Here is a 25,642-nt window from a genome sequence, read left to right as displayed (position 1 = left end):
CCTAGGTACACCCATGTTACACCTATCCTCTGTGAGCTGCACTGGCTTCCCATCAGTCTCCGGACACGCTTCAAGGTGTTGGTTATTACCTATAAAGCCCTACATGGCCTAGGACCTGGATATCTCCGTGACCGCCTCCTGAACATACCTCCCAGCATCCAATAAGATCGCACAGGGCGGGCCTTCTCCGGGTACGGTCAGCCACACAATGCCCTCTGGTGGCTCCTCCGGGGAGAGCCTTCTCTGTTGCTGCCCCGGCCCTTTGGAACGATCTACCCCCTGAAATCCGGACCCTCCCCACTCTCCTGGCCTTCCGTAAGTCCGTTAAGATCTGACTGTTCCAGCAGGCCTGGGGCTGTTGAGCTTGATTGAACTTCAGCCTCATTATAACTGAGTGCATGTTGCGTTTTCTGTTTTTAAGTTGTACTGTTCTGTGTTTTAAACTTTTTAAATATTTTTTAAATTGCTTTTATGTAAGCCACCCGGAGTCCTCCGGGATTGGGCAGCATACAAATCTATTAAAATTACAAATTAAAATTACAAATTACAAAATTACATGTGAGCCAAAAAAGGTTCGCCATTGCTGCTATAGGCTCAGTCACTCCAGATCTTCCAATCCTCTTTCTTTGAAAGTAACATTCATTTTCAAATATTACATTTTGCATTTTTCATATCTTGATAAACATACTAATAAACTAATTATAGAAGGCTATAAGATTTACAGATCTGATTTTTTATTTTAGTTGTATAGATTATTGTCTGTACAATTTTCAGCTCAAACACAATTATTTCTACAACTCTCTAAAGAATATTATTGATATTGGCACATTGAACCAAGACTAATATCTCCTTCTCAATATTCATTCTGACCTAAGACCAAGGCAGAGAATATTTTATCTGTTTGATTACATTTATTATTAAGACCAGACATACAATAAGTGTTTCTTCAAACCAATATATCTTATTCAACAAGAAGGAATGTGTGACAGGAAATCTTGAAGAAATGTCTTCATTCAAAATGGAGATGTTTCTGGCATCAATTCTGGTGATACTGGTATATGAAGCAGCCTCTAGCAGTCCACCTGTGAAATGCCCTATAAGCCTTCCTCTTTCTATTCTTCACAAGTATTACCATCCTGGTGACTTTATCATTGGAGCCATTCTCTCTCAGATCTATATGCTTTCCATTCCAGCAACCTTTGAAAGAAATCCCTCTTTCAATGTGTCTGATAATATCATGTTAAGACCTTTCATATTTTCCTCTGATTTGTCACCACGTTACATTTCCTGCAAGATCTTTTCTAATGTTCAAGTGATGTTAGTTTCATTGAACTTGAGGCCACCATTACATCATTGTTTGAATTGTATGGCTATTATAAAGATTAGATTAGATTAGAACAGAACAGAATAGAATTATTTATTGGCCAAGTGTGATTGGACACACAAGGTATTTGCTCTCAGTGTATATAAAATAAAAGATACATTTGTCAATATAAATTGTAAGGATAGAAGCAACAAAGTTACAGTCATACAGTCATAAGTGAGAGGAGATGGGTGATAGGAATGATGAGAAGATTAGTAGTAGTGCAGATTTAGTATATAGTTTGACAGTGTTGAGGGAATTATTTGTTTAGCAGAGTGATAGTGTTCGGGGAAAATTTTTCCAACAGTAGGCTAGAGTAAAAATATTTGAAGCTTTTTTTCAGCCCTAATGAGTTGTTAATGAGTGAAGCTGATCTTCGATTTTCTGGGCTTTGCTTGAAATGGAGCTTCACTTGTTAGCATCTCATTGGGGCTAAATAAAACTTCCAAAAAAACTACATTCGGAGTATAAGAAAAATCCAAATTTCCACCCTCTTTTAGGGAGAGGGAAATGTGTGTTTTATACTCTAAAAATATGGTAAGTAAGGTACTAAATATCTGGAATGAATAAAGAAAAATAATTATTTGTGCCCTTTTCTATTATTATTATTATTATTATTAAATCTTCATTTTTAGGAACAGAAAATAAATTTGTTGAATGAAGACACGGACATTAGTTTAGATTGCAAGATCTAATTATTAATAAGTTATTACTTATTACTTATCACTTATAAAGCCCTTCATGGTATTGGACCTGGGTACTTGAGAGACCGCCTGCTGCCAATTACCTCCACCAGACCGATTAGATCCCACAGACTAGGCCTCCTCCGAATTCCATCCGCTGGCCAGTGTCGACTGCCGACTACCCGGAGGAGAGCCTTCTCTGTGGCTGCTCCGACCCTCTGGAACGAACTCCCCGTGGAGATTCGCACCCTCACCACTCTCCAGGCCTTCCGCAAAGCCCTTAAAACCTGGCTGTTCTGACAGGCCTGGGGCTAAAGAACCGTGCCCCTATCTCGAATGGTATGATTGTTGCGCTTTTAAATTATGTATTGTTTTGTGTTGTTGTCAAATTGTTTGTATCCCCCCTTCCCTTGTTTTGAGTTGTGAGCCGCCCTGAGTCCCCCCTCGGGGGAAAAGGGCGGCATACAAATGAAATAAACAGAAACAGAAACAATCTTCTTGCAGTGTAATAACTCAGAACTTCCAGCAGATGTTAGCTTTGCAATTTGCTATAAAGACAATTAATGAAAATTTAAGGATCTTACCAAATGCCACATTGGATTTCCATGTGTTGAACAGCAATTTCCGAGCCAAGTGGACTTACCATGCCTCACTGGAACTTCTTTCCACACAGGGAAAGTTTATTCCAAACTACAAACGAGATGTGCAGGCTAATATAGTAGTGGTTATTGGGGGACCTAATGATGATGTGTGTCTCTTCATGGCAAGCATTTTGAGCATCTACAAGATTTCACAGGTGAGCCATCCTCATATAAAACAGTTAAGCAAGGAACACATATGCAATATGGCTTTGATCCCATGAGGAATGTATAAAAAGGACAGGCTTTCTTTGAACAGCAAACTTCATTAAAGGGATGGCTATTACTCTTTAGCGATGATACTGGTTTATGTGCCAAAAAAATGAACACATCATTCATGTATCTCCTTAGATTTAGAAATATGAGACAGAGTTGGGTGAACTATATTGGGGTGTGTGTGTGTGTGTGTGTGTGTGTGTGTGTGTGTGTGTGTGTGTGTGTACTAGCTGATGACCCAGCATTACCTGGGTATTTATAGACATTGAATTGTTTTCCTGACAGGGGTCTTTCTTCCCACTACTCCCATGCCCATCATCCCTGCCCTCTCCCTGCCCCCTCCCATGCACTTCTCTTTCCTGCCCTGTGTATGATCCTGGCACTTTGCCCTGAAGCTTTTGTCTGACAGGGAGCCATTGAGAGAGGCCTTTCTTTCCCGTCCTATCATGCCCATCATCCCTGCCTTTCCCTTCCCCCCTCCCATGCACTCACCTTTCCTGCTCTGGCACCTTGCCCCAAATCCACCAGGCACTTCGCCATTGGTTCACTGGATGGAAAATGTCATGGCTAGCTTTCCAGAGGAAGTTGCAAAGGAACTGATAATCACAAATAATTGCCTGTTTGATTTAGGATGCCGCACTTGTTCTCCTTAACAATCCAGGCTCTTCCTTCTCCCTCCCATGATATCACAAACAATTGCTACTCTAGAATGTCACCATCACTCTCCTTAATGGGCCAGGTGTTCCAGAGTTATGATGGAACACACAAACACAAGGGTTGTGTGTTCCAGCACTCCCCACCCCCTAGTATTTGTTTTCAATAGGTAAGTCATCTGTGTACCAAGTTTTGGTTGAAATTGCTCAAGGAGTTCCATAGTTATGCTGGAACATATAGTGTGTGTGTGTGTGTGTGTGTGTGTGTGTGTGTGTGTGTGTGTGTGTGTGTGTGTGTGTGTGTGTGTGTTGTATTTGAGCTGCTTAGTGGTGAACACAACTGTTTAATATGTAATACAGCACAGGTTCAAATCCCAGTAAGGGTATGGCTGGCTGATGAGAGCTAAATAGCTTGAAATAGATCTATAGTAGTCTCCCTTTATTTATTTATCAGCTCAAATAGAACACAAATGTAACAAAGGCAACAGCAAAAATATTGGCTTTCTGTCTGGATGGTCTCTTGTGACGAGCCGATAGACAGAGAAAGGAAGCAGTATGCCTCCTCCCATATTTGGGCATACCAGGGGTTGTGACACTAAATACATACATACATACATACATACATACATACATACATACATACATACAACAAAAATAAATAAAGAAGATAGATGTATGTATATGTATAACAGTTAAAGTAATCTACACATTTCTGAGTGAGTATAGAGTAGAACATTTTGACTATGCTTCCAGTATCCTGTAGTTATCAGAGGTGATTCAGAATCTGTCCAAGAACTGGGGTCTTCTAGTATTCTAGGCAATAAGTCAAGATTGTTGTGGTATTTTATTTTTTTAAAAAAACAATGGTAACTTCACTGCTGAGTTACATTACAAAGAGCCTAAACTGGATAGTATGATCTTCAGAATGTATGGGAGTATTAACATAGAGATCATTCAAAGTTTTAAAATAGCTTCAAGGTCAGTGGTAGGTTGCCAATATTTTTACTTCCAGTTCAGGCACGCTTGCGCTCGCATACAACACTTCTGCGCATGAGCAGAAGCATCCGGGCAGGTGGGCAGAGCCTCCTGCTACTGCTACTACTGGTTTGCCTGATCCAGACCGAACCAGGAGCAACCCACCTCTGATCAAAATACTATATACCCCAGGCACATTTGTAGATAATTTGAGACTTTCCATTCCTTGTGAATGAATATGAGATTACATGAGGGTTTTTTAGAGCCAAGGTGGCGCAGTGGTTAGAGTGCAGTACTGCAGCCACTTCAGCTGACTGTTAGCTGCAGTTCAGCAGTTCAAATCTCACTGGCTCAGGGTTGACTCAGCCTTCCATCCTTCTGAGGTGGGTAAAATGAGGACCCAGACTGTGGGGGCAATATGCTGACTCTGTTAACCGCTTAGAGAGGGCTGAAAGCCCTATGAAGCGGTATATAAGTCTAACTGCTATTGCTATTTTAAAATGATTATCTTTTAAGAAAAGTTTCTTTTGTTTATTTCTCAGTAAGCAAATACAAGCCTCAAAAATCCCAAATTTTCACTTAATTTGATAGAAATCTGAACTGAAAAACAATCCTTGGGAGATATTCCTAACAATTTAGACATGGTAAAACTACTCCAATTAATTTTATTCAGAAAATCACTCAAACACGTAACCTTCTTTATTCATTGCTGCATTAGATGGCCTATGACTCACCAACAATGAGTGACTTAAACCAAAGCGTTTTCCTTCATCAGATATTTCCAGACATCAACCAACAATATAGGGGGTTCTCCAGCTACTGCTCTATTTTCAGTGGGTGTGGATTGGAGTGATTTTCATCAATGATGACAGCGGGGAGAGATTTGTAGAAAATCAGCTCCCCTTGTTTATCCACAGAGGTATCTGCTTTGATTTTATAGAGACATTGCCACAAGTAAATTTTTCAACTGAAATCCTTGAAATGATTGCAGGAGAGAAAATGACTAGGATCATTATGGAAGCCACTGCTAATGTAGTAGTACATGGAGAAATTCAATCCATGATAGTTTTATGGGCAATGCTTCACATGTCTGAATTTGAGGGCGTCCCAATGAAAACCAAAGTATGGATTTTCGTAGCTCAGATGGGTTTCACATCAATGTCTTTTCAACAAAGCTGGCCCATTGACTTCATTCATGGTGCACTCTGTTTCACAGTCCACACTGAGGAAGTGCTGGGATTCCATGAGTCCCTTCAGCACAGGAAACTCCCATCTAAACAGGAAGATGGTTTTTCTAGGGATTTCTGGAAAGAGGCATTTCAGTGTTCTTTCTCCAATGCTCCTGGAGACATCTACACTAAAGAAGAGGACCTGAGTAAAATTCCTGGGTCAATTTTTGAAATGAGCTTGACCAGCCACAGCTACAGCATCTATAATGCCGTCCATGTAGTGGCAGAAGCTTTACACAATAAACACTCAACTGCAGTGAAAAAGGTATCAAGACGAAATGAGCAGAGGAAGCAGCTTCTCAAACAACAACTTTGGCAGGTAGTTTCCCTGTTAGGTAAGCTCCCTGTTGGAAGAGCGAGAGGGTTAAGAGAAGCGTTGTGAGACTGGTGTTGAAGAACACACAAACCAGCATACAGAGACACTGCAGTTTAAATAAGCTTTTACTTTTGTGGAAATAGAAGTATCAGAGTCCCTCAAACAGTCCAAGTCATACACGGTTAAGACAGTCAGTCATCAACGTCTTTCAGTTAAGGGATTATCCAAATAACACAGTCCATAAACATACAAACAGTCCAGTACTCAAAGTTTGCTAGTAGTTGCAAATTTTACAATAACTCACGCAGATCACTTTACGGCACCTATAACAGCCAGCTTCCAAACATTCAGATCAGCATCTAACATTGATTCTGGCTCCATCTTATGGCAGATTGAGGAAACAGCAACCAATCACATTCACAGCATGATTTAAAGAAACAGGTATAGCATTGTTACATGATTTATATATTGCCAACCCAACCGTTAGATTATATTCCTAAGAACATTAACATTAAAATCAGAATAATTTAACAATAAAACTTTTAAAAAACATGCTGCATTATCTCGCATGCTCTCATAGACTTACTGCAACTTAAATATCTTTGTCTCTATATGTATATCAAGCTATTGCCTTGTATGTCACATTGGTGTGGTGATATGAGGGAAGAATACATACACCCAAACTGCAAAAACAAAATAAAAAAGGCCTATTTGGTGGAAGTAAACAATTAGGATTCATTCAAGCAGACTGGCATGAATATCAGTTTCACTTCTTTTTTAGTTGCTCCTTCGTATTCAGATCAGGTCTCAGAATAATGATATAGCACTTGGGGGAAAAGATGCAGCCCAGTAATCCAGCCGCTGAAGCCAAAATGGAGAAGATCTCCACAGCAACCACATATTTCCCCTTGGTGCTCAAGTAAGTGGGAACAAATGACACCCAGACACTGCAAAAGACCAACATGCTGAAGGTGATGAATTTGGCTTCATTGAAGCTGTCAGGTAAATTCCTAGCCAAGAAGGCCACCGTGAAGGTGACAGCTGTCAAGAATCCCATAAAGCCAAGCATGGTATAAAACATTGTGGTTGAACCTTCATTACATTCCAAGACAATTTCTTCAACTATGGAATGCATGTCTGAATCTGGAAATGGGGGAGAAATTGCCAACCACACTACACAGATGGTGAACTGAGCCATGAAGACAGATAAGACAATCGTGTTGGCCATCTTTCTCCCTACCCATTTTCTCATTTTGGAGCCTGGCTTGGTGGCCATGAAAGCAAGGACTACTATAGTTGTTTTACCCAAAATACAAGAAAGAGCTATAGAGAAAGTGATGCCAAAAGTACTTTGTCGTAAGAGACATTTCACTTGATCAGGTTGCCCAATGAAGAGCAGAGTGCAAAGGAAGGAGAGAAGGAGAGCAAGGAGAAGCGTATAGGTGAGGTTCCTGTTGTTGGCTTTGACAATGGGAGTGTCCTGGTGTTTAATGAAGATCCCCAACACTACAGCTGAGATGACAGAAAAGGAAACTGCAATCATTACCAAAGACAAACCCAACGGCTCTTGGAAAGTCAAATAAGTCACAGTTTTTGGAAGACAATTATCTCGACCTTTGTTTGGATGTTGATCCTCTTGACATGGAAAACAAACATCTAAATCTGGGGGGAAAGAACAAATAAAATTGTTTCACAGAACCATTACAGCTTTTAAGCATGAAAAAGTAATAACTAGATTTTATACGATCCTATGAGTTCATATTATTTTCACAAAATATTCTAAAATGAAATTCATTGTATAAAGCATTGTTCATTTTTAAGTTACACAGTTATCTCAAAACATTTATATGACACTTTTACTGTCCAGATGGATTTGGAATGAAAAAGAATTGAAATAACAGGAAAAAATGTTACACAAATTTACTTTGATGGAAAATGACCTTACATTCAAAATATATATAATAAAAAAACTTCTGGATTGTTTACTGACATGCAATGGTTACATGCCAAATGTCTACAAGCCATAATAATAAGAGTCAAAATCTGAATATTCTATTGATCCTTAAGAGAGTTTATGCTATTTAAAGTGAACTGATAGACTGTAGCATTAAATATTTCCCAAATGTGCTGTTTCAAAAATCACCTGGACTTTCTTTGTTTTTTCCTTGAAAACATTTTGCTTCTCATCCAAGAAGATTCTTCAGTTCTGAGTGAAGCAAGTCAGTCAGAATTGAAGAAGCTTCTTGGATGAGAAGACATCTTGGATGTCTTCAAGGAAAAAAGGAACTTCACTTGTCTTTTGAAAAAGCAACCTTGGGACAGAAAGCACTTTGGATGACTGAGAATCTTCATAGAAATTAAATATAACTTTGAATTAGAAACAAGTAGTTCACATTTTTCATCGCTCATCTATACAACCTATTAGACAGCTCAAAATTTTCAGTCACCATCATACTGATTAAAAATCCAACCCCAATTATATGTATTAAATTATTGATATATTTAATATATTCCTTTGCTCACCCATTTGGTCAGCTATCTTCCCTTCTGGGCACTGTCTACAGTCGTAGCAGCAGGATAATTTCCCTTCTATTTTTACCTTGCTGTAGCCCAAAGGACATTTCCCATTACAGATGGAAAGAGGCAAAGTCTGTTCATAAATAAAATCAGAATTCTTTCACATAAAGAATGTATAGGTTGAGAGTGTTCATTTCATCAGGTATGTATACCAAAACTTTTCACATCCTCATCAAAACTTAGTGTCCCATTTCCCCATTTTCCTTTGTTTAAATTCACAAAAACAATCCTTCAATTCATTTCTTTCTTAAACCTGAGTAAATAAAAGAGGTATGAATGTAAACTCCCAGAATGTTGCAGCTGCCAAAAAAGCCAGCAGAGAAGATGTGGGTTGCTCCCAGTTCGACCTGGTTCAGCCAAACTGGTAGTGGAATTCTGGTCTTGGTCGCAAAACCAACAGTGACCTAGGCCTGCCACTCCCCCGAACCAGTTCCTCACCACTGCTGGCCACCACCATTTAGGTTTTTAGTGACTGCACATGTGCAGTTCACTCTAAATTGTTCTATGCATGCGCGTAGAACAATTTAAATTGAAGAGTGCAAGTGTGCGCAGCATGCAGCGCACAACTGGCACACATCTAGCATGCATGTGGGTTGTGAACCAGTAGTAAAATGTGCAGCAACCCACCCGTGCAGTACAATCCTAGGCTATATTAACAAATGGATAGAAAAAAGATTTGGATTCGTAACTGGCTGATCAACCGCATTCAATGTATAGTCCTCAATGGAACTGTATCTACAGTTCCATTGCAGTGGAGTACCCCAAGGCTCTGTTTTATGCCAAGTACTCTTCAACAACTTCATCAATGATTTGGATAATGGGATAGATGGGGAACTCATCAAATTTGCAGATGACACCATTTGCAATAGCCAACACTCCAGAAGATAGATGTCAACTTTTAAAAAATTACTATTATTAAATTGACATAGAAAAGGAAGAAGAATTCCATGCATACCTTTGACTAGAGTGAGATCTGATATTTCTACAGCAAAGGTCAAAGCCTGCTGTAGCACCTCATTGGTGGATGTGATTTGTGACACAGACTGTGGGGAGGGGAGACACAGGGGTAAAGTACAGAGACCATTAACTGGAAATTAGTTTCAGCTCCGCAAAAGAACAAGCCAAAATGTTGATCCTAATAAATGACTGGATTTCACAGAGAGCCGAAACTGACTTTTAAAATCTATCAAGATTTCCAGGTTTCCTGAATCCTGGGATCTCCAATCATTTCCCCACATTTGGGGTGCTTGGAGGGAAAATCAGGCAACCATGGCAGAGTATCAGAAGAAAGCCTGATTTCAGCTGGAGGAGTTCAGTGAGCCCCAGACATCAAAGCTGCAGACATCCAAGCTGCAATGCCTTTTCCAGCAGCAGAAGCAAGAAAGGATGAGTACTGGTGGAAATTAGCCCCTAAGGAAGCTGAAGTTGAGTTCAGTTACTCCAATTCCCAGATAAAGGGAAGGTTCTCGAGAGAGCTGGCAAGGATTGACTAGATGTAGGACTGGTCACAAGCCAGGCTCCCAAAGTCCCAGATGGAATCCCTGGGGTGTGGAATTGAGCAACTGAAAGAGGATTTTGACTGGACCACACTCCATGATAAGGGTCCATCCTGTCACCCAAAAGAGAGGGGAGGGACATCTGATCATGTTGAAGGGAGGAGATACAGAGTGGAGTGCAGTCCCCCTCCTCCACCCAATAGAAGGAGAAGGGGTCCAAAACAGCAACCAGTGCCTCTCCCACATAGCAGGCAGGCTACCCAGAGCAGGCAACCCCCTCCCTCTCTCCAAATTAGAGGTGAGGAAGATGGCCAGCCATGTCAGGCGCAAGCATACAGAGGCCGACGGAGGTTGGAGGAGTAGGGCTGAATGACCCACTCCAATTCTGGAGAAAGTTTGACAGGGACTCAGACTAGCTAGCTCTATTCCTTGATTCAGCTGATATCCACCTAGTATGCTATGAGCACCTGTATCCATTCCCCAGAGCCATGGTGAACACCATCACAGAGAGGCTAGAGGGAGAAGCAAGGGAATGATTAGCAGCCCTCCACAAGAGGAGAGCCCCCCAATTGCAAGACATAGATGACTTCCTGCAACTGCTAGAGGCCAGATTTGAGGTGGAGGGGGAGGACCCATATGTGGAATAGGAACTCAGCAACCTAAAGCTGAGGGGCCACCCCATCTAAGAGCTCATCCATGAATTTAGGAGGGTCATTAGAATGGCTACCCCTTATCAGAGGCATCTTGGGTAAAAAGTAGAATTATCCAGGCTGAACGACTTATAGCAAAATTCCATGCAGAAAATCTAGGCAAGAGTGTGGGAGGGACGCATCCCTAAATTATATACCTGTACACAAATCATTTTTGTTTCACACAGGTCACTTTCGGGAAGTGAGGGGAGCTGAATGTCAACTTGTAAAACATTTCCATGACTATTATCAAGTTGACATAGAAAAGGGAGGAGAATTCAATGCATACCTTCGGCCAGAGTCGGATCTCATATTTCTACAGCCGACGTGTGGCGTGCAAAGTTCACAGTCTGCTGCAGCACCCAGTTGGTGGATATTATTTATGACACAGACTGAGGGGAGGGGAGACACGGGGTAAAGTGCAGAGACCATTAACCAGGAATCAGTTTCAGCTCTGCAGAAGAACATGTCAAAATGTTGATCCTAATAAATGACTGCATTTCTTTTGAACTTTTCTCAAGGCTCATAAATTAATTAAGTCATCTTTGGAAACTTCACAATAGGCTTAAGACTTGAATTTTGGGCGCTATGTAACAAAATGAAATTTAATGGTGAAAAAAGTTAGGTTCTACATTTAGAAAAGAAAAAGAAAATGCACAGGTACAGTATATATGGTACCTTACTCAATAGTAGGTACCATGAAAAGGATCTTGTAGTCCTAGTGGACAACCATTTAAATAATAGCAAGCAGTGTGCAGCAGCTGCCAAAAAAGGCAACACAGTTCTAGGCTACATAAACAGAAGGATAGAATCAAGATCACATGAAGTGCTAATTCCACTTTATAAGGTCTTGATAAGGCCACACTTGGAATACAGCATTCAGTTTTGGTCACCGCAATGTACAAAATATGGGCAGAGTCTAGAAAGAGTGTAAATGATTAGTGGTCTGGAGGCTAAAACATATGAAGAATGGTTGCTGGAACTGGGTATGTCTAATTTCATGAAAAGAAGGGGAGACATGTTAGCAGTCTTCCAATATTTCAGGGTCGGCCACAAAGAAGAGGGAGTCAAACTATTCTCCAAAGCACCTTAGGGTAGAACAAGAAGCAATCGGTCGAAACTAACCAAGGAGAGAAGCAATTTAGAACTAAGAGAAATTTCCTGACAGTTAGAACAATTAATCATTGGAATAACTTGCCTCCAGAAGTTGTGAATGCAACATGGGAGATTTTAAAGAAAAGATTGATTCATCCAGCCCCATCCTAAGTTATGAATGTTGTGGAATTTTTAATGTTTTTTTTTATTTTTTTGTATGTCCCCCTTCCTTTTTTTTTACCTGTAAGCCTCCCTGAGTCTCTCGAGAGTGGGCGGCATACAAACCAATTAATTAAATAAATAAATAAATAAATAAATAAATAAATAAATAAATAAATAAATAAAATTGGACAACCATTTGTCTGAAATGATGTAGGGTTTCCTGAGTAGTGTGTGTGTTTGTGTGTGTGTGTGGGGGGGGGGGAATTGGACTAGAATATCTCCAAAGTTATGCTGTTATTTCCCAAACAAGCATGCTGAAGTTGTGAGTTGAAATCCACCCCTCATAAACTTGCTGGGTTAGAGAAACATTTGCTTAACTGTTCCTTTTTTTTCTAATGTAGTTAAAGATAGCTGACTACTTCAGATGTCCTACTCAATTTTCCATTATATGGCTCAGTAAGGGCTTAATACGTAAAAATATTGCTTCATGAAAATGACATATTAGGATTCAAACAAACAAAATAATTCTATTTCCTTCAGGGCCCAAATATATATGTAATCACTTGGACTGTTAGATTTATAGTCAGGCTTCACCAAAAAGGACATCTTATCTACCACACTTTGAGGTTGCATGAAAAGTAATTAATTCACTTAAGTCCCTACTGTTGTCCATCTCTAGGATTCATTTCGTTATTTATTTTAGCATTCTGTTTTGCCGTAATCCCTTTTTATTTTACTGTTTTATCCTGTCTAATTTTATTTTATTTTACTGTGTCTGGTGCTCATTTTAATAATATAACCCAGTATGAGTAATTTATACATATATCACTACTATGCTATGTACTGGGATGATGTTGCACTGAAACTAAATAAGTGATGTAGGCATTTAGACTTTAAATTATACTTTAGTAGTTTATGTTAATATACATGAAACCAAAAATGAGGTTGTTACATCCAAGCTTGATTATGATTGTGATTTAATTATTTACTTCTGTGGATCAATGAATACATGATTTCCTAAAAAGTAAAAAAAAATGAGACACACCTGGTTAAATATGAGGGGCCAAACAGCATCCTTGGCAGAAATGGTAAGGAGCTTTTCTGGGAGAGCCATGGGATCGATTTTTCCAATTTGAACTTTTAGAAAGGACATGTTTGGAAATGTGACCCAATTGAAAACATCAAACCCAGTTTCCAATTCTCCATTGGAGTCAAAAGAAACCTGTTCTCCAGCACTGTTGTTAAAGGAGACTTGCTGCAAAAAATGATGGAGCTAAATGAAAAACAAACAAACAAAGAAATATAAATATTAACTAGATTCTTTGAAAGGAATCATAAAGGTACTTTACATAAGTGATTCATACATAAAATAAAGTCCATATGTTAGTGGGGGTTTATTCAAAATTTTTCAATACCTTCAGTTTATTTTCAAATTGCATCTAATTTTGCCTAAATGGACTTCATGGTTTTGATTATTCAGATAATATTTGAAAATCATAATAATAATTTTTTTTTAGCTTTTGCATGAGAAAACCATGAATATTCAAAACTATCTGTAAAGGGAGGGAGGTCTACTGTTAAGTGTTATGAACTATAAATAAAGATACTTTCAAAAGGAAAGGAGGAAAAAAATCTATAAGCCAACATTTTCTACATGATTCCTGAATTGGATTAGTAAACACTACCTGCCATGGTGATTGAAAGAAGTACTTTGAGCTCCTCTTATTCATTTTTCGACTCCACTTGAGTTTGGAAGAGAGCATGGCCTTCAGAGCATGTGCCACAGAGTAGACTGCATTGTAGATGCTGTAACTATGTCCACCCATGGTGGTCTCAAAGACAGAATTAGGTAGAGTCTCCAACTTCTCTTCTCCAGTGCAGATCCTTTCAGCATTCTCATCTGTAACATCACTGGAGAATGAGCATTCAAATGCATCTTTCCAGAAATCCCTAATAAAACCATCGTCTTTCTCAAAATTTGGGTTTTTCTTCTGCGTAAAATGTTGGAATCCTCTTAACTCCTTTGAGTGAAGTGCAAAGGAAATTGCACCATGGAGAAAATCAATGGGCAATGGTCTTTGCATCAGAATGGCGGTGAATTCCATTTGAGCTGTCATGATCCAAACTTTGGCTTTTCTCTCCTTTGGAATATCATCCGAATCTAAAACAGAGAGCATCATCCTCAATGTCACTATGCTTGTAATTTCAGCATTGAAGATGACTGCAATGACTGTACTCTCCATGATCACACTATATATTTTATCTGCTTTCTCCACCATTTCAGCAGCTGCACTGCCATACATCATTTGGGGTAAACATTCTATAAAGTCAAAGCAGATTCCTTTCTCTGAAAACATGGAAAGACTCTTCTGAACAAATCGCTCCCTATCTTCCTCAAACAGAGAAATCAACCCTACCCAGGTCCATCCAAAATGCAAGAGTAAATGTAGCACTCCTTTAAGTTGGTGGATCTCATCAGGGAACATCCATTTGACAAAAATGCCTTCTTGGTCATTATTCATCAAAGGAGCTGATCCATAAGTAATCTAATTGGGGAAATAGGAAGAAGGGAACAGACTTTTAAATAATTGAAGGAAGAATGCATTTTTTAACTTTATACAATAATTGGGTTTGAGTAGGATAAAGAAATAGGCTTCATCAAATACACTGTGAGGGTTATGGATGTTTAATACTGCTCATGAATCAAAGAAGAGACTGGCCTTTGTGATATTCTTGTCATTATATGACAAATAGTTCTTGCTTGTGGAATCTTTCTCAAAGGATTTATCATAAGGACTTAACATCTGAAAATAACAACTAGCTCATGAACTTGTTCCACATTTCTTCTCACCTGGGGAAATTTGTAGTTGCATAGACTGGTTGCCATGTTGAGACAGGTTTTAGTCTGGGGTCCTCCAATGACAGCTACCGTATTGGTCTGGTCATTACATTTGTAGTTGGGGATAAATTTATCTTTTGTAGATAGAAATTCCATTGCTAAAAGAGAAGTTGTGTATTCCTCAAGATAATTGGTAGCGATGTGGAAACCGAGGCTAACATTGGGTAAAATATCAAAATGTTCATTGATCTCCTTTACAGCAAATGCCAAAGCCAAAGCATGTTGATAATTATGAGTGAGGAACCTTCAGTGAAAGGTACAAATGACATGAAATATTGCTGCTTCAGATTCATACAGTTGACATTTTTAATAATATGTATCTAGTGCTTATGCATTTTTATATAAGGAATCAAAGATGAGGAGGGGGAGATAAGCCAACATTGTACTGAGAAAGCATTTGTGGCCTGCTTTCTTCTCTATTTTAGATTATACTTCTGGTGAACTGTCAAATTCATTGTAAAATATCTCTTCCAGGATCAACCTAAGTGTCAAAGAAACATTTAATTTCAGTTCTATCTATATTTCGTGATTTTTAATGGTGGGAAGTGTTTTTTAACATTAAACAAGTCTGAAATGAATTCTCAAATGCACTTGGTGATGTTTCACTTCTGGGTGAGATTAAATGTGGGGGGGGGGGAGATGAGTAAATCAGGATTATCCTGAGGGTAGGTAGTAGAATTTTACTTTCAAAGAAGGACTTTATTGAAGGAAGGCAGTCTCCTGAAGAAAAATCCATATAATTTATGAGTCACATCACTTTGTCTCAATTTGACCTTCTGTTTTAAAACAGGAGGCATTTCTGTGAGGCATTTCTCTAATTTAAAATGGCTATATATGGACATTGGAAGTTGATTATTGATTAATAGCAAATGATACGGTTCAGCAGAAAAATACTACAGGAAAATGAAGCTGGAGGAGAAGCAGTTACAGGAGGATACTTACAGATACTGATCAAGCACTTCACGAGAGGGGAAGCTTTCAAAAGTGATCTCATTTGAAAGAAAGAAGACCTGATAAATAATGGCAGCAATGATCAAGTCTCCTGGCTGATAATATTTGTGAACAATTGGAAGAGGACTACTCAGTTTGCAGTTGTAAACAGGAGAAATTAATACTATGTTAGGAAAAAAGAATAAAATCAATGTTCTGAATATAACCAACTCACTATAACATATAGCCATAGTAGATATTAAACTGTAGCTCCTATTTTATCATTCAGATGAGGGGTTGTTTAGCCACCCATTAATGCTACAGTTAAGAGAATGAGCATTCACTGGAATTAACAATAGGAAATATCAGGTCAAACAAAAATCCTTTTCCCCCTCTGCCTGCATGTAGTTCTGTATGTCTGAACAGAGATTAATGCAATGTAATGTCTTAATCTACGATCACAGTTTTTTCAGTGTCTGCTGGAATGCCCTTGTGACATGGAGAAGAAGTGACAATGACTATACTTAATGAGTAATCAATAATATTACTTTCAACAGTACTTCCTTCGAAAAATATCAGAGAGAAACATGTTTATTATGTCTCAGTAGACACTACTGCATTGTTATGAACTTTTGGAACTAAGACATTAACTGGAAATTGGGAGAGTGAAAGGTCATATGTGCAGAAGACAAAAATAGAGAAAACAATATTGGAAATGAATTTATTGAGCTCATTTTCCTTACTCTTTGCTTAATATAACATCTATTATGATACTATTGATACTATATGTTCCACCATGATACTACTACTATTACCCATAACTTGCCCCATCTCCTGCCCACCTAGCATGTTCCAAAGCATGCCAATCAGAATTCAATGGGATTCAGCTGATTCTCTCTGGTTCAGGTGAATCAGTAGCGGTAGCTGCAGGAGGCTCTGCCCAACCTCCAAACAAAATGTACAAGCACTCCGCATGCATCATTTTTGGCCTCTAAGCACCCCATTTTTGGCCCATTCCAGGCGATGTGGATCACCGCCATCTATCACTGCCAAATGGGGTGCATGTAAAACAGGACATGTGGAGGCCAAAAATGGGATGCACAAATGCCTAAAATGGGGTATGTGGAGGCTGAAAAAGGGACGTGTGGCAGCAGTGATTGCAACGGTGATCCTCGCAGTCAGGAACAACTGATAATCAGTTTTCCGGGAGGCTGATCCAATTCCAATCAGCTGCTCATGCTAAATCAGACTGTGTTGACCATTCTGCTTGCTTTTTGCTGCAAGGAGGCAACTTGCTGGGAGCAGAAGCTGAAGGTTGGGGGATGGTGGGTGGGTGGGACTTCAGCAATATTTGTTCTATAAGATGACAGACATTTCCACTTTTTGGGGTGGAGGGATTGCATCTTATGGTCTGAAAAATGTGGTATTATTCCATGTGGCTTTCTTGGTGAAAAATATAGGAGTGTTTCATTAATGCTTTTTCCCTTGCTGTATTCATTGAGCCCTTTGCCACTGTCCATATATTGGTATATGGATAAACCATGCTCTGTATGTAAGAGCATGATGGCTCACATGGTTAGGATGCTAAGTAGGAGGTTAGCAAGCCCACCTTTGAGACCTAAGTGCTGCCATGGGATTGGATTAAGCTTCCATCCTTTACTCCAGCCCCTGCCAGGGACATGAAAGGAGTCCCCAACTGGGCATCCTCTGGGCAATGGTGATATCTCAGGAGATTCCTTTCAATCCGGAAGCATCACAGTGCTTCTAACATAAGAACAGTGCTACAGAGTGCCCCTGGGATAGGATAAATCCATAGGAACATTGTGCCCCACTATTGCAAGCCTTTAGATTTCATTGAGGGCTGCATTAGAGTTGTGTTGACCTTGGGGTGGGAAGTGGCCAGTGTGGGCATGGCCAGAATGCTGGTCACTCATGTCTTGGGAGGGGAAATGGCACAAATAAATGGATATAAATAAGCAAAACATACCCATAAGCACATAAAAAAGAGTACATATAAATGGGTCAGTAGGACAAGGACAGTAGGCAGGCTGGTGCGCTTATGCATGCCCCCTTAGGGACCTCTTAAGACATGTGTAAGGTCCATGGTAGGCAGCTTAAAATAAAAGGTATGTGGGGGGGGGGTTAAAGTAAACAACAACAAGATTGGGTGGTTCCACACATTTACTATTCTATTGCTGAAATATTTTTTCCTGCAAAACACCACAAAAACTCATGGTGGCCCAAGTGCTGTGCCAGTGAAAACAGGCTCCCAAGCTCCAATTTCAGCTGTGATGACCTCCAACAAGTCTCTGCCAGTGAAAACACAGTGTGGGGGATGTGCATGGCCCTCATGAGTTCTGTTTTCACTGGCAGAGGCACTACAGGCTGGTCCTTCGCTGTTTCCAGTAGCCCTGTGTGCCAGATCTAACCACTCTGTGGGCTGTATCTGACCCCTGGGCCTTGAGTTTGACACCTCTGCTTTAGATGATCTCTAAAAACATGTTTCACCTTCAAGCTGCACGATAGGACAATGATATGCCCTTGTGTTTACTACACTTTGGTTTGGTTAAAGATGGTTTCCTTCTGTCACATGAGTTGCCGTCTAGTTTCTTGTGGTTTAAATATTACACTGGGTTTAATGGTATGCTGCCAAAATTAAGTTTTAGATTAGGTTAATTAATCCAAGGTAGGTAGGTAGGTAGGTAGGTAGGTAGGTAGGTAGGTAGGTAGGTAGGTAGGAAGGAAGGAAGGAAGGAAGGAAGGAAGGAAGGAAGGAAGGAAGGAAGGAAGGAACAAACGAAGGAAGGAAGGGTCTCCAGCTCAAGAAGCCTCTTCCACCATTTCAGCAGCTTCACTACCAGACATCACTTGAGGTAGACATTCTTTAAAGTCAAAGCAGATCCCTCTCTCTGAAAACATGGAAATGCTCTTTTGAACAAATCTCTCCATATCTTCTTCATACAGATAAATCATTGCAACCCAGATCCATCAAAATGCAACACTAAGTATAGAATTCCTTTAAGCTGGTGGATCTCATCAGGAAACATCCATTTTACAAAAATTGCTGAGTTATCATTATACATCCAAATGTGATCTAAGTGGAGGAAAGACAGAAGAACCTAGTTAAATTGGAGATTTCTAGAAAAAATAAAAGTAAAGGACTAATGCATATATCTATATGTACTAAATAACTGGGCTTGTCTGGGTATGCAAGGCAAGTGCCTAAAAACTATTTTTCCCAATTAATATATGCAAATTTATTACTTCTCATCAAGCAACAGGGAGAGCCCTTTGTTGATAATCTTCATATCTAATAAATTTCTCATTAAATGACAAATATTTTTTTTCCATCTGGAATCCTTTTCATAAGAATGATTATGAGGACTCAACATCTGAAAATAATAAACGCATGAACTCCATCTTGCTCTATATTTGTAGTTGTACAGAGTAGTTGCCATATGGAGACAGATTTTTGTATGGGGTCATCCAATGATGGCTACCCTATTGGTCTGGTCATTAAATTTGTAGTTTGAGATAAATTTATCCTTTGTAAATAGAAATTCCATTGCTAAAAGGTAAATTGTATATTCCTCAAGATTGCTGGTAGCGATGTGGAAACCGAGGCTATCATTGGACAAAATCGAAGAATTTTTATTGATTTTTTAGTGCTCCCTCTGATATCTCTTGTTTTCTGGACACTGCAGCAACTGGAGTACATTTGTTGTACCCAACCTGCCATACCAACTGTGACATTTCCTGTGGTTGACAGATGAGGCCATGCTTATAAATTCTGTAGCTTTCTCTCATTCATTAGCTTACAGATGTTCTTGACACTTTGAAAACATAGTGATGCTTAATTGTTTGTGAACATAGAATTTAGACATCACTAATGTCCACTGCAATCAGCAATAATGTAATCATATTACATTGGAGGCTAAAATAGAAAAAAGATGGAAGGAAGGAAGGAAGGAAGGAAGGAAGGAAGGAAGGAAGGAAAGAAAGAAAGAAAGAAAAAAAGAAAGAAAGAAAAATGTATCAATAATAAATATATTATTGTTAGTTCTATTGCATGATAAAAGGGATGCAAATCATTAAAGAAATAGTGACAACACAAGAATGGAAAAGGTAACACCATGTCTTCAGAACAGGATTTTAACCAAATTCAAGAGAGGATGATTTCTTAGTATGTTTGATGGTTGGATTAAAAACAAGGGTTATCTCTTGTTTTTTCCTACCTATTTATTTACTGTTGCATCTATAATGTATTAGAGAGAGGTCAGGCAGAAGAGGTATGCTACTGATCCTGTATCCCATAAGCCTGGGCATTTTGTTAGGTGGGACCTAGCATGAAAGCACTTTCTTCCCTGGCCTTATCTTGGGGATCATTCTCGTGCTCAAGGTGTAGCTGGCCCCAACCATGTTGTCCTTCTGGAAAGCCCTTAAAAGATTGGAACATCAAATGTCCAGGGAAATATGAGATAGGGCAGTCCCTGTGCATCATATGACATGATATAACATGATCTGACCTGACATGATATAATATGATATTTAATTGAAATGCACTGTCTGTTATTTAGTCATTTTGTTTCTATCTTTGTAATTTAATTTGGTTTCATTTTAATGTATTTTTTTTTTAAAATGTATCTGAACTCTTTTATTACGTACACCATCCAGGGTACTATATGAAGTGTTTGTTTATAAAAATAATAAATAAATCAACAAATGGAAGTTAAAATCAAATTTTGATCTATATTTACAAGCAAGTGCTTTTCTTTCTTTCTTTCTTTCTTTCTTTCTTTCTTTCTTTCTTTCTTTATTTATTTATTTTCTTTTGCTTTCTTTTTTGTTCTTTTTTATTTATTTTTCTTCTGCCATTTATAAACAACAATAAATAACAATCTAATGGAGATTTTGGTATTATGTATTAAGCTCAAGAAAGAAACATTTATTACACCACAAAACAATTACATCCATGTTGCAGTGGTCTATCAAGGATTTTAAATGTACAATTTAAACAATCTTTTGGACATTTTCAGGAACCATGGTTAATATTTTTTATTTATTTATTTCATTTTCATTTTCATTTTATACAATCACTTATATACTGTGCGTAACAAAAAAACAAAAAAAAGGAAAAAATCCACCATAAAAAAAACCCAACATAACACTTCAATCCCCCATACACCCTTTCTTCTCCCCCTCCAACTTTCATTTCTCCCCTCCAGCATTCCCCTCTTCTACTTCCCTTCCCCCTCAGACATCTCCCCCTCCCTCCATCTCACCCTCCTTACATTCCCCTCTCACTCCCTCTTTACTTCTCCCTCTTCTTTCCCTCTTCTCCTCACTTTGGTGTATCCCTACAATTAATCTATTCAGTTTATTTTTTTGAAAATGAAAGAGAAAAAGAAAAAAAAAGAAAAACGAGCAGCAGTATACAAGTGAATTCTTATTGTTCTAAGAATTGAAACTGTATTTCCACCCTCCACCCTCCCCCCTATAATCCCCCCTCCCTAACCCCCTTACGGCTTCCCAGGTCCCATACCCGGCATAGTTCTTTAACAAGCACTGGAGTATAATAAAACCAACTAACTTTAAAGTTAAAAGATAAAAAAGAAAAGAAAAACAAAAAAAAGGGAATAGTAAAAAATAGAAAAGAAAAAGACACACAAAAAAAAAGAAAAACAAGAAAGATCGATAAACCCACTACATTAACACAGCTTCCCATCATCTGTAAATCTTAAACAATGTGGCTCATTCCAAATTTCGGTTATTTTACTACTTGCAGGGTTTCAAACTATATTAGAACCAGGTAAGTTAATCAATTGGGGTTCCCCAACTAAAAGTCTCATTGCTTTATCTATCTATTCAGACCTTTAATTTATCTCTTTTTTATCCAAATATCCAAACCTTTCTATAAAACCATTAAACTCAAGTACTTCTTTCATTTTTCATTTCCAACACCTCCCATTCTGTCCTTACCCACATCCACGTGTAAATTTTTTACCTTCCACCCTGCCTTTACCCATGTCCACATATATATTTTATCCGCGTCCATTGCTCCTCACATATTTACTCCACCTTCCTGGAGACTCTCTGACTAATCTTTCTTAACCTTATATTGAAATAGCAATTCATACAAACATCAGCTTGCATTCTAGCCCCAAGTAGTCTAGTTAAGCTTTTGCTACCCTTCCATCTTCCACGCACCTCCCAACTCCGTTCGTCCCAGACCACAACTCAAGAAGATCACGATCTCCGCTCTCCTCGCCTAGGAAAATAATTCATGCGCAATTTGAGTTAGAGTTCAAACAAGTCTTATATACAATATGTGTCCACAATCAGCAGCGCTTCTTTCAGCCTCCATGTCTCATCATCGATATACAACTTTTCCATTTTATACCAGGCAGAAATCATGAAGTTTTAAAAGCATCGCTAAGTCTTTATTCTTTACTCTTCTGCCCTTCCGGAAGAGGAAAGCAACACCCTCCGCCTTGTAGCCACGTATCCCGCTGCTTGTCTTCTCCTTCTCCTTGTCTCTCTCCAGGTCCGGATGAATCAGGAAGTCCCGCCTTCAGAGTCTTGTAATAAAATTCTCGGGCTTCACAGACAGAATTAAAGCGATGTTTTTGATTCTCAAATGTAACTGTAATGCCAGCTGGGACTTCCCATTTGTATGGAATCTGAGAATTTCTGAGTTCTTCAGTTAAGAAAATGTAGTCTCTCCTTGCTCTTAATATTTGAGATGGTATTTCTTTAAAAACAATCAAGTCCTGTCCATCAATTCTCAGCCTCTTGTTGTAAAGCCTCTGTATTATCACATTTCTGGATTCCCTTGTGGTAAAGTATATAATTATGTCCCTCAGAAGCTGTCGCTGTTTTGCTACCCACGAATTCTGGCAGTAAATTTTTTGAATCTGCCAATCAAAGTTAAGTCCTGGACTTCCCACCGAGCGGCTAAGAGCCTCAAAGAAGATCTGTTTCAAATTCTCCTGTTCGTTTTCGCGCAGTCCTCTAACTCTTATTGCGAAGGCAGTCTTATTATAATTTATCATGACAAGTTGTTTTTGAGCATTTTCAATTTCCTGTTGTAACGTTTGGATTTTGGATGTCAAATTAGAGTTGGTTTCTTCCAAAAGTTCCAATTTATCCTCCGTTTCAGCAATATAATCTGTCATGACTGTCATTACTCCGATCATATCCTCCTTTGCTTGAGCAATTTTAGCATCAAATTGGTCATATAAATCCGATATCAGTTGATTAATTTCCTGTCTGAAATTATTAAGTGTTTTGAGAAGAAATTCTTGTGTTAACAAATCTCCAGTGGAGGGCGTAGGAGGCAAGGGCAGCGACTTCATAGCAATTTTTTGAGATATGTTATTAAGGAAGCGCTTCTGCTTAGATTTGGGAGCCATTCCAAAAAAAATAAAAATAAAAAACAAGCAATCAAGCAAGCCAACAATCAAAGTCTCTGCTCCCCTCAGTTAATCTTTTAACAGTTAATACGGAGAAGCTTTCAGGAGAGTAGAGCTGACTAAGTACGTCACATCAAACACAAAAGCTATAAGATCGCCATCTTGTGATGCAGCTAGAAAAGGGAGCCTTTTACAAAGTTGAAGCTGGTATTTTGGATAATAATAGAAGAAATTCCTCAGGAATGGTCCCCGCCCGGATTAATTTTTAAATAGCTTAGCTTTGTCCTGGGGGGGGGGGGCAATCTGCCTAGGGCTGCAAAAAAGCAGCTGCGAAGAACTGGCTGGAGTAAAAGCTCAGCTAATGTTGAACCTCTTCTCCATTCACAGCGGGGAAAAAAAGCTGTGAATTACAAAGAGATCCTAACGACTGACCTTCTCCCTGCCCCTTTCTGCCAGAAAGGGGAGATATCTATAGATCTTATAAGATATACAGACCAGAACTCTGAGAGGAGCTCCGTTGAGCTCCCGACGGCGGCAGGCTCCTCCCCCAGAAGCGAACCATGGTTAATATTGAAGTGAATATTTTTTCTCATTTAAAAAAAGCTTGTTTTCCAAATAAATATAGGGCACAAAATAATGATCTAATATTTCAAAGAAAAGATTCAGAGAAACTGTATTCTGAAGTCATTTTTGAAGAGATTTTAACAACTATTGCTTTGTATGCCACCTTCTTGTGTGGCTTTCAATATCTCTACCTGCATACATGACCTGATAATAGAGAAGAGTTTCTTTAGAAGAACACATCTGGTGCATTGCAGACATATGAATTTCTGTATGTTTATTTTCCTGTAACTTTCTAATTTTTTTGCTCTTCTCCATTTCATGGGTATCTTCACATGGGAATCAACATTTATTTAGTTATTTCGATTTCATATTTCTTATCCTCCCATTTGCCTCAGAATCTTTGAGTGGTGTATAATGTAAACAATAAAATAAACCTTAATTTCAGACTAATTTAACAATAAAACTTTAAAAAGCTTGCTGCATTGTATGTGAAGATGGGTTTCCCCTCCCCCCCTTTTTTCCATCCTCTCCCTTTCCCATTGTTGTCTGTGTAACAAAAAATAAAAATAATTAAAAAAAGCTTCCTGCATTATCTCTCATGCTGTCATAGATTGACTGCTACTTACATCTCTCTCTCTCTCTCTCTCTCTCTCTCTCTCTCTCTCTCTCTCTCTCTCTCTCCATATCCATATCCATATCCATATCCATATCCATATCCATATCCATACACACACACACAAACACACAAACACACACACACACACACACACACACACACACACACACACACACACAGGTACAGTATTATATGTCACCTTGATGTGAGGAAAGAAAGAATACACCCCAAACTGCAAAGACAGAACAAAAAAGCCCTAAATAATGAAATTAACCAATTAGACTTCATTCAAGGGATCTGATAATCCAGAGTAATCCAGCCACTGAAGCCAAAATGGAGAAGATCTCCACAGCAACTACATATTTCCCCTTGGTGCTCAAATAGGTGGGAACAAATGACACCCAGACACTGCAAAAGACCAACATGCTGAAGGTGATGAACTTAGCTTCATTGAAACTGTCAGGTAAATTCCTTGCCAAGTTGGCCACCGCAAATGTGACAGTGGTCAAGAGTCCCATAAAGCCAAAGGCAGTATAAAACATTGTGGTTGATCCTTCATTACATTCAAAGACAATTTCTTCAACTATGGAATGCATGTCTGAATCTGGAAATGGGGGAGAAATTGCCAACCACACTACGCAGATAGTGACATGAGCCGTGAAGACAGATAGGATGATCGTGTTGGTCATCCTTCTCCCCATCCATTTTCTCATTTTGGAAACTGGTGTGGTGGCCATGAAAGCAAGCACTACTATGGTTGTTTTACCCAAAATACAAGAAAGACCTATGGAGAAAATGATGCCAAAAGTAGTTTGTCACAAGAGAAATTTCATTTGATTAGGTTGCCCAATGAAGAGCAGAGTGCAAAGGAAGGAAAGCAGGAGAGCAAGGAGAAGCGTATAGGTGAGGTTTCTGTTGTTGGCTTTGACAATGGGAGTGTCCTGGTGTTTAATGAAGATTCCCAACACCACAGCTGAGAGGACAGAAAAAGAGACCACAATCATTACCAGAGAAATACCCAATAGCACTTGGAAAGTCAAATAAGTTACAGTTTTGGGAAGACAATTATCTTGACCTTTGTTTGGATGTTGGTCCTCTTTACATGGAAAACAATCATCTAAATCTGGGG

The 25,642-nt window shown here is 38.9% G+C and overlaps 1 protein-coding gene across 1 annotated transcript; it reads right to left on the bottom strand.

Annotated features, from left to right (window-relative positions):
- Positions 1-6,839: 6,839 nt before the first annotated feature.
- Positions 6,840-25,202, bottom strand: LOC148046518 (vomeronasal type-2 receptor 26-like). The gene is made up of 6 exons (XM_087714804.1): positions 24,937-25,202; positions 14,944-15,235; positions 13,778-14,638; positions 13,138-13,365; positions 8,597-8,723; positions 6,840-7,735 (listed from the first exon to the last, which is right to left on the bottom strand). The coding sequence occupies exons 1-6, from the start codon at positions 25,200-25,202 to the stop codon at positions 6,840-6,842; spliced, it is 2,670 nt and encodes an 889-aa protein (XP_087570930.1).
- Between the last annotated feature and the right edge of the window lie 440 nt (positions 25,203-25,642).

This window comes from Thamnophis sirtalis, unplaced genomic scaffold, assembly GCF_051295495.1.
Source record: "Thamnophis sirtalis isolate CommonGarterSnake01/CBP01778 unplaced genomic scaffold, rThaSir2_p1.2 scaffold_4, whole genome shotgun sequence".
NCBI lineage: Eukaryota > Metazoa > Chordata > Lepidosauria > Squamata > Natricidae > Thamnophis > Thamnophis sirtalis.
The sequence above is the reverse complement of the archived record's forward strand: the minus strand, read 5'-3'. Positions and strand labels throughout refer to the sequence as shown.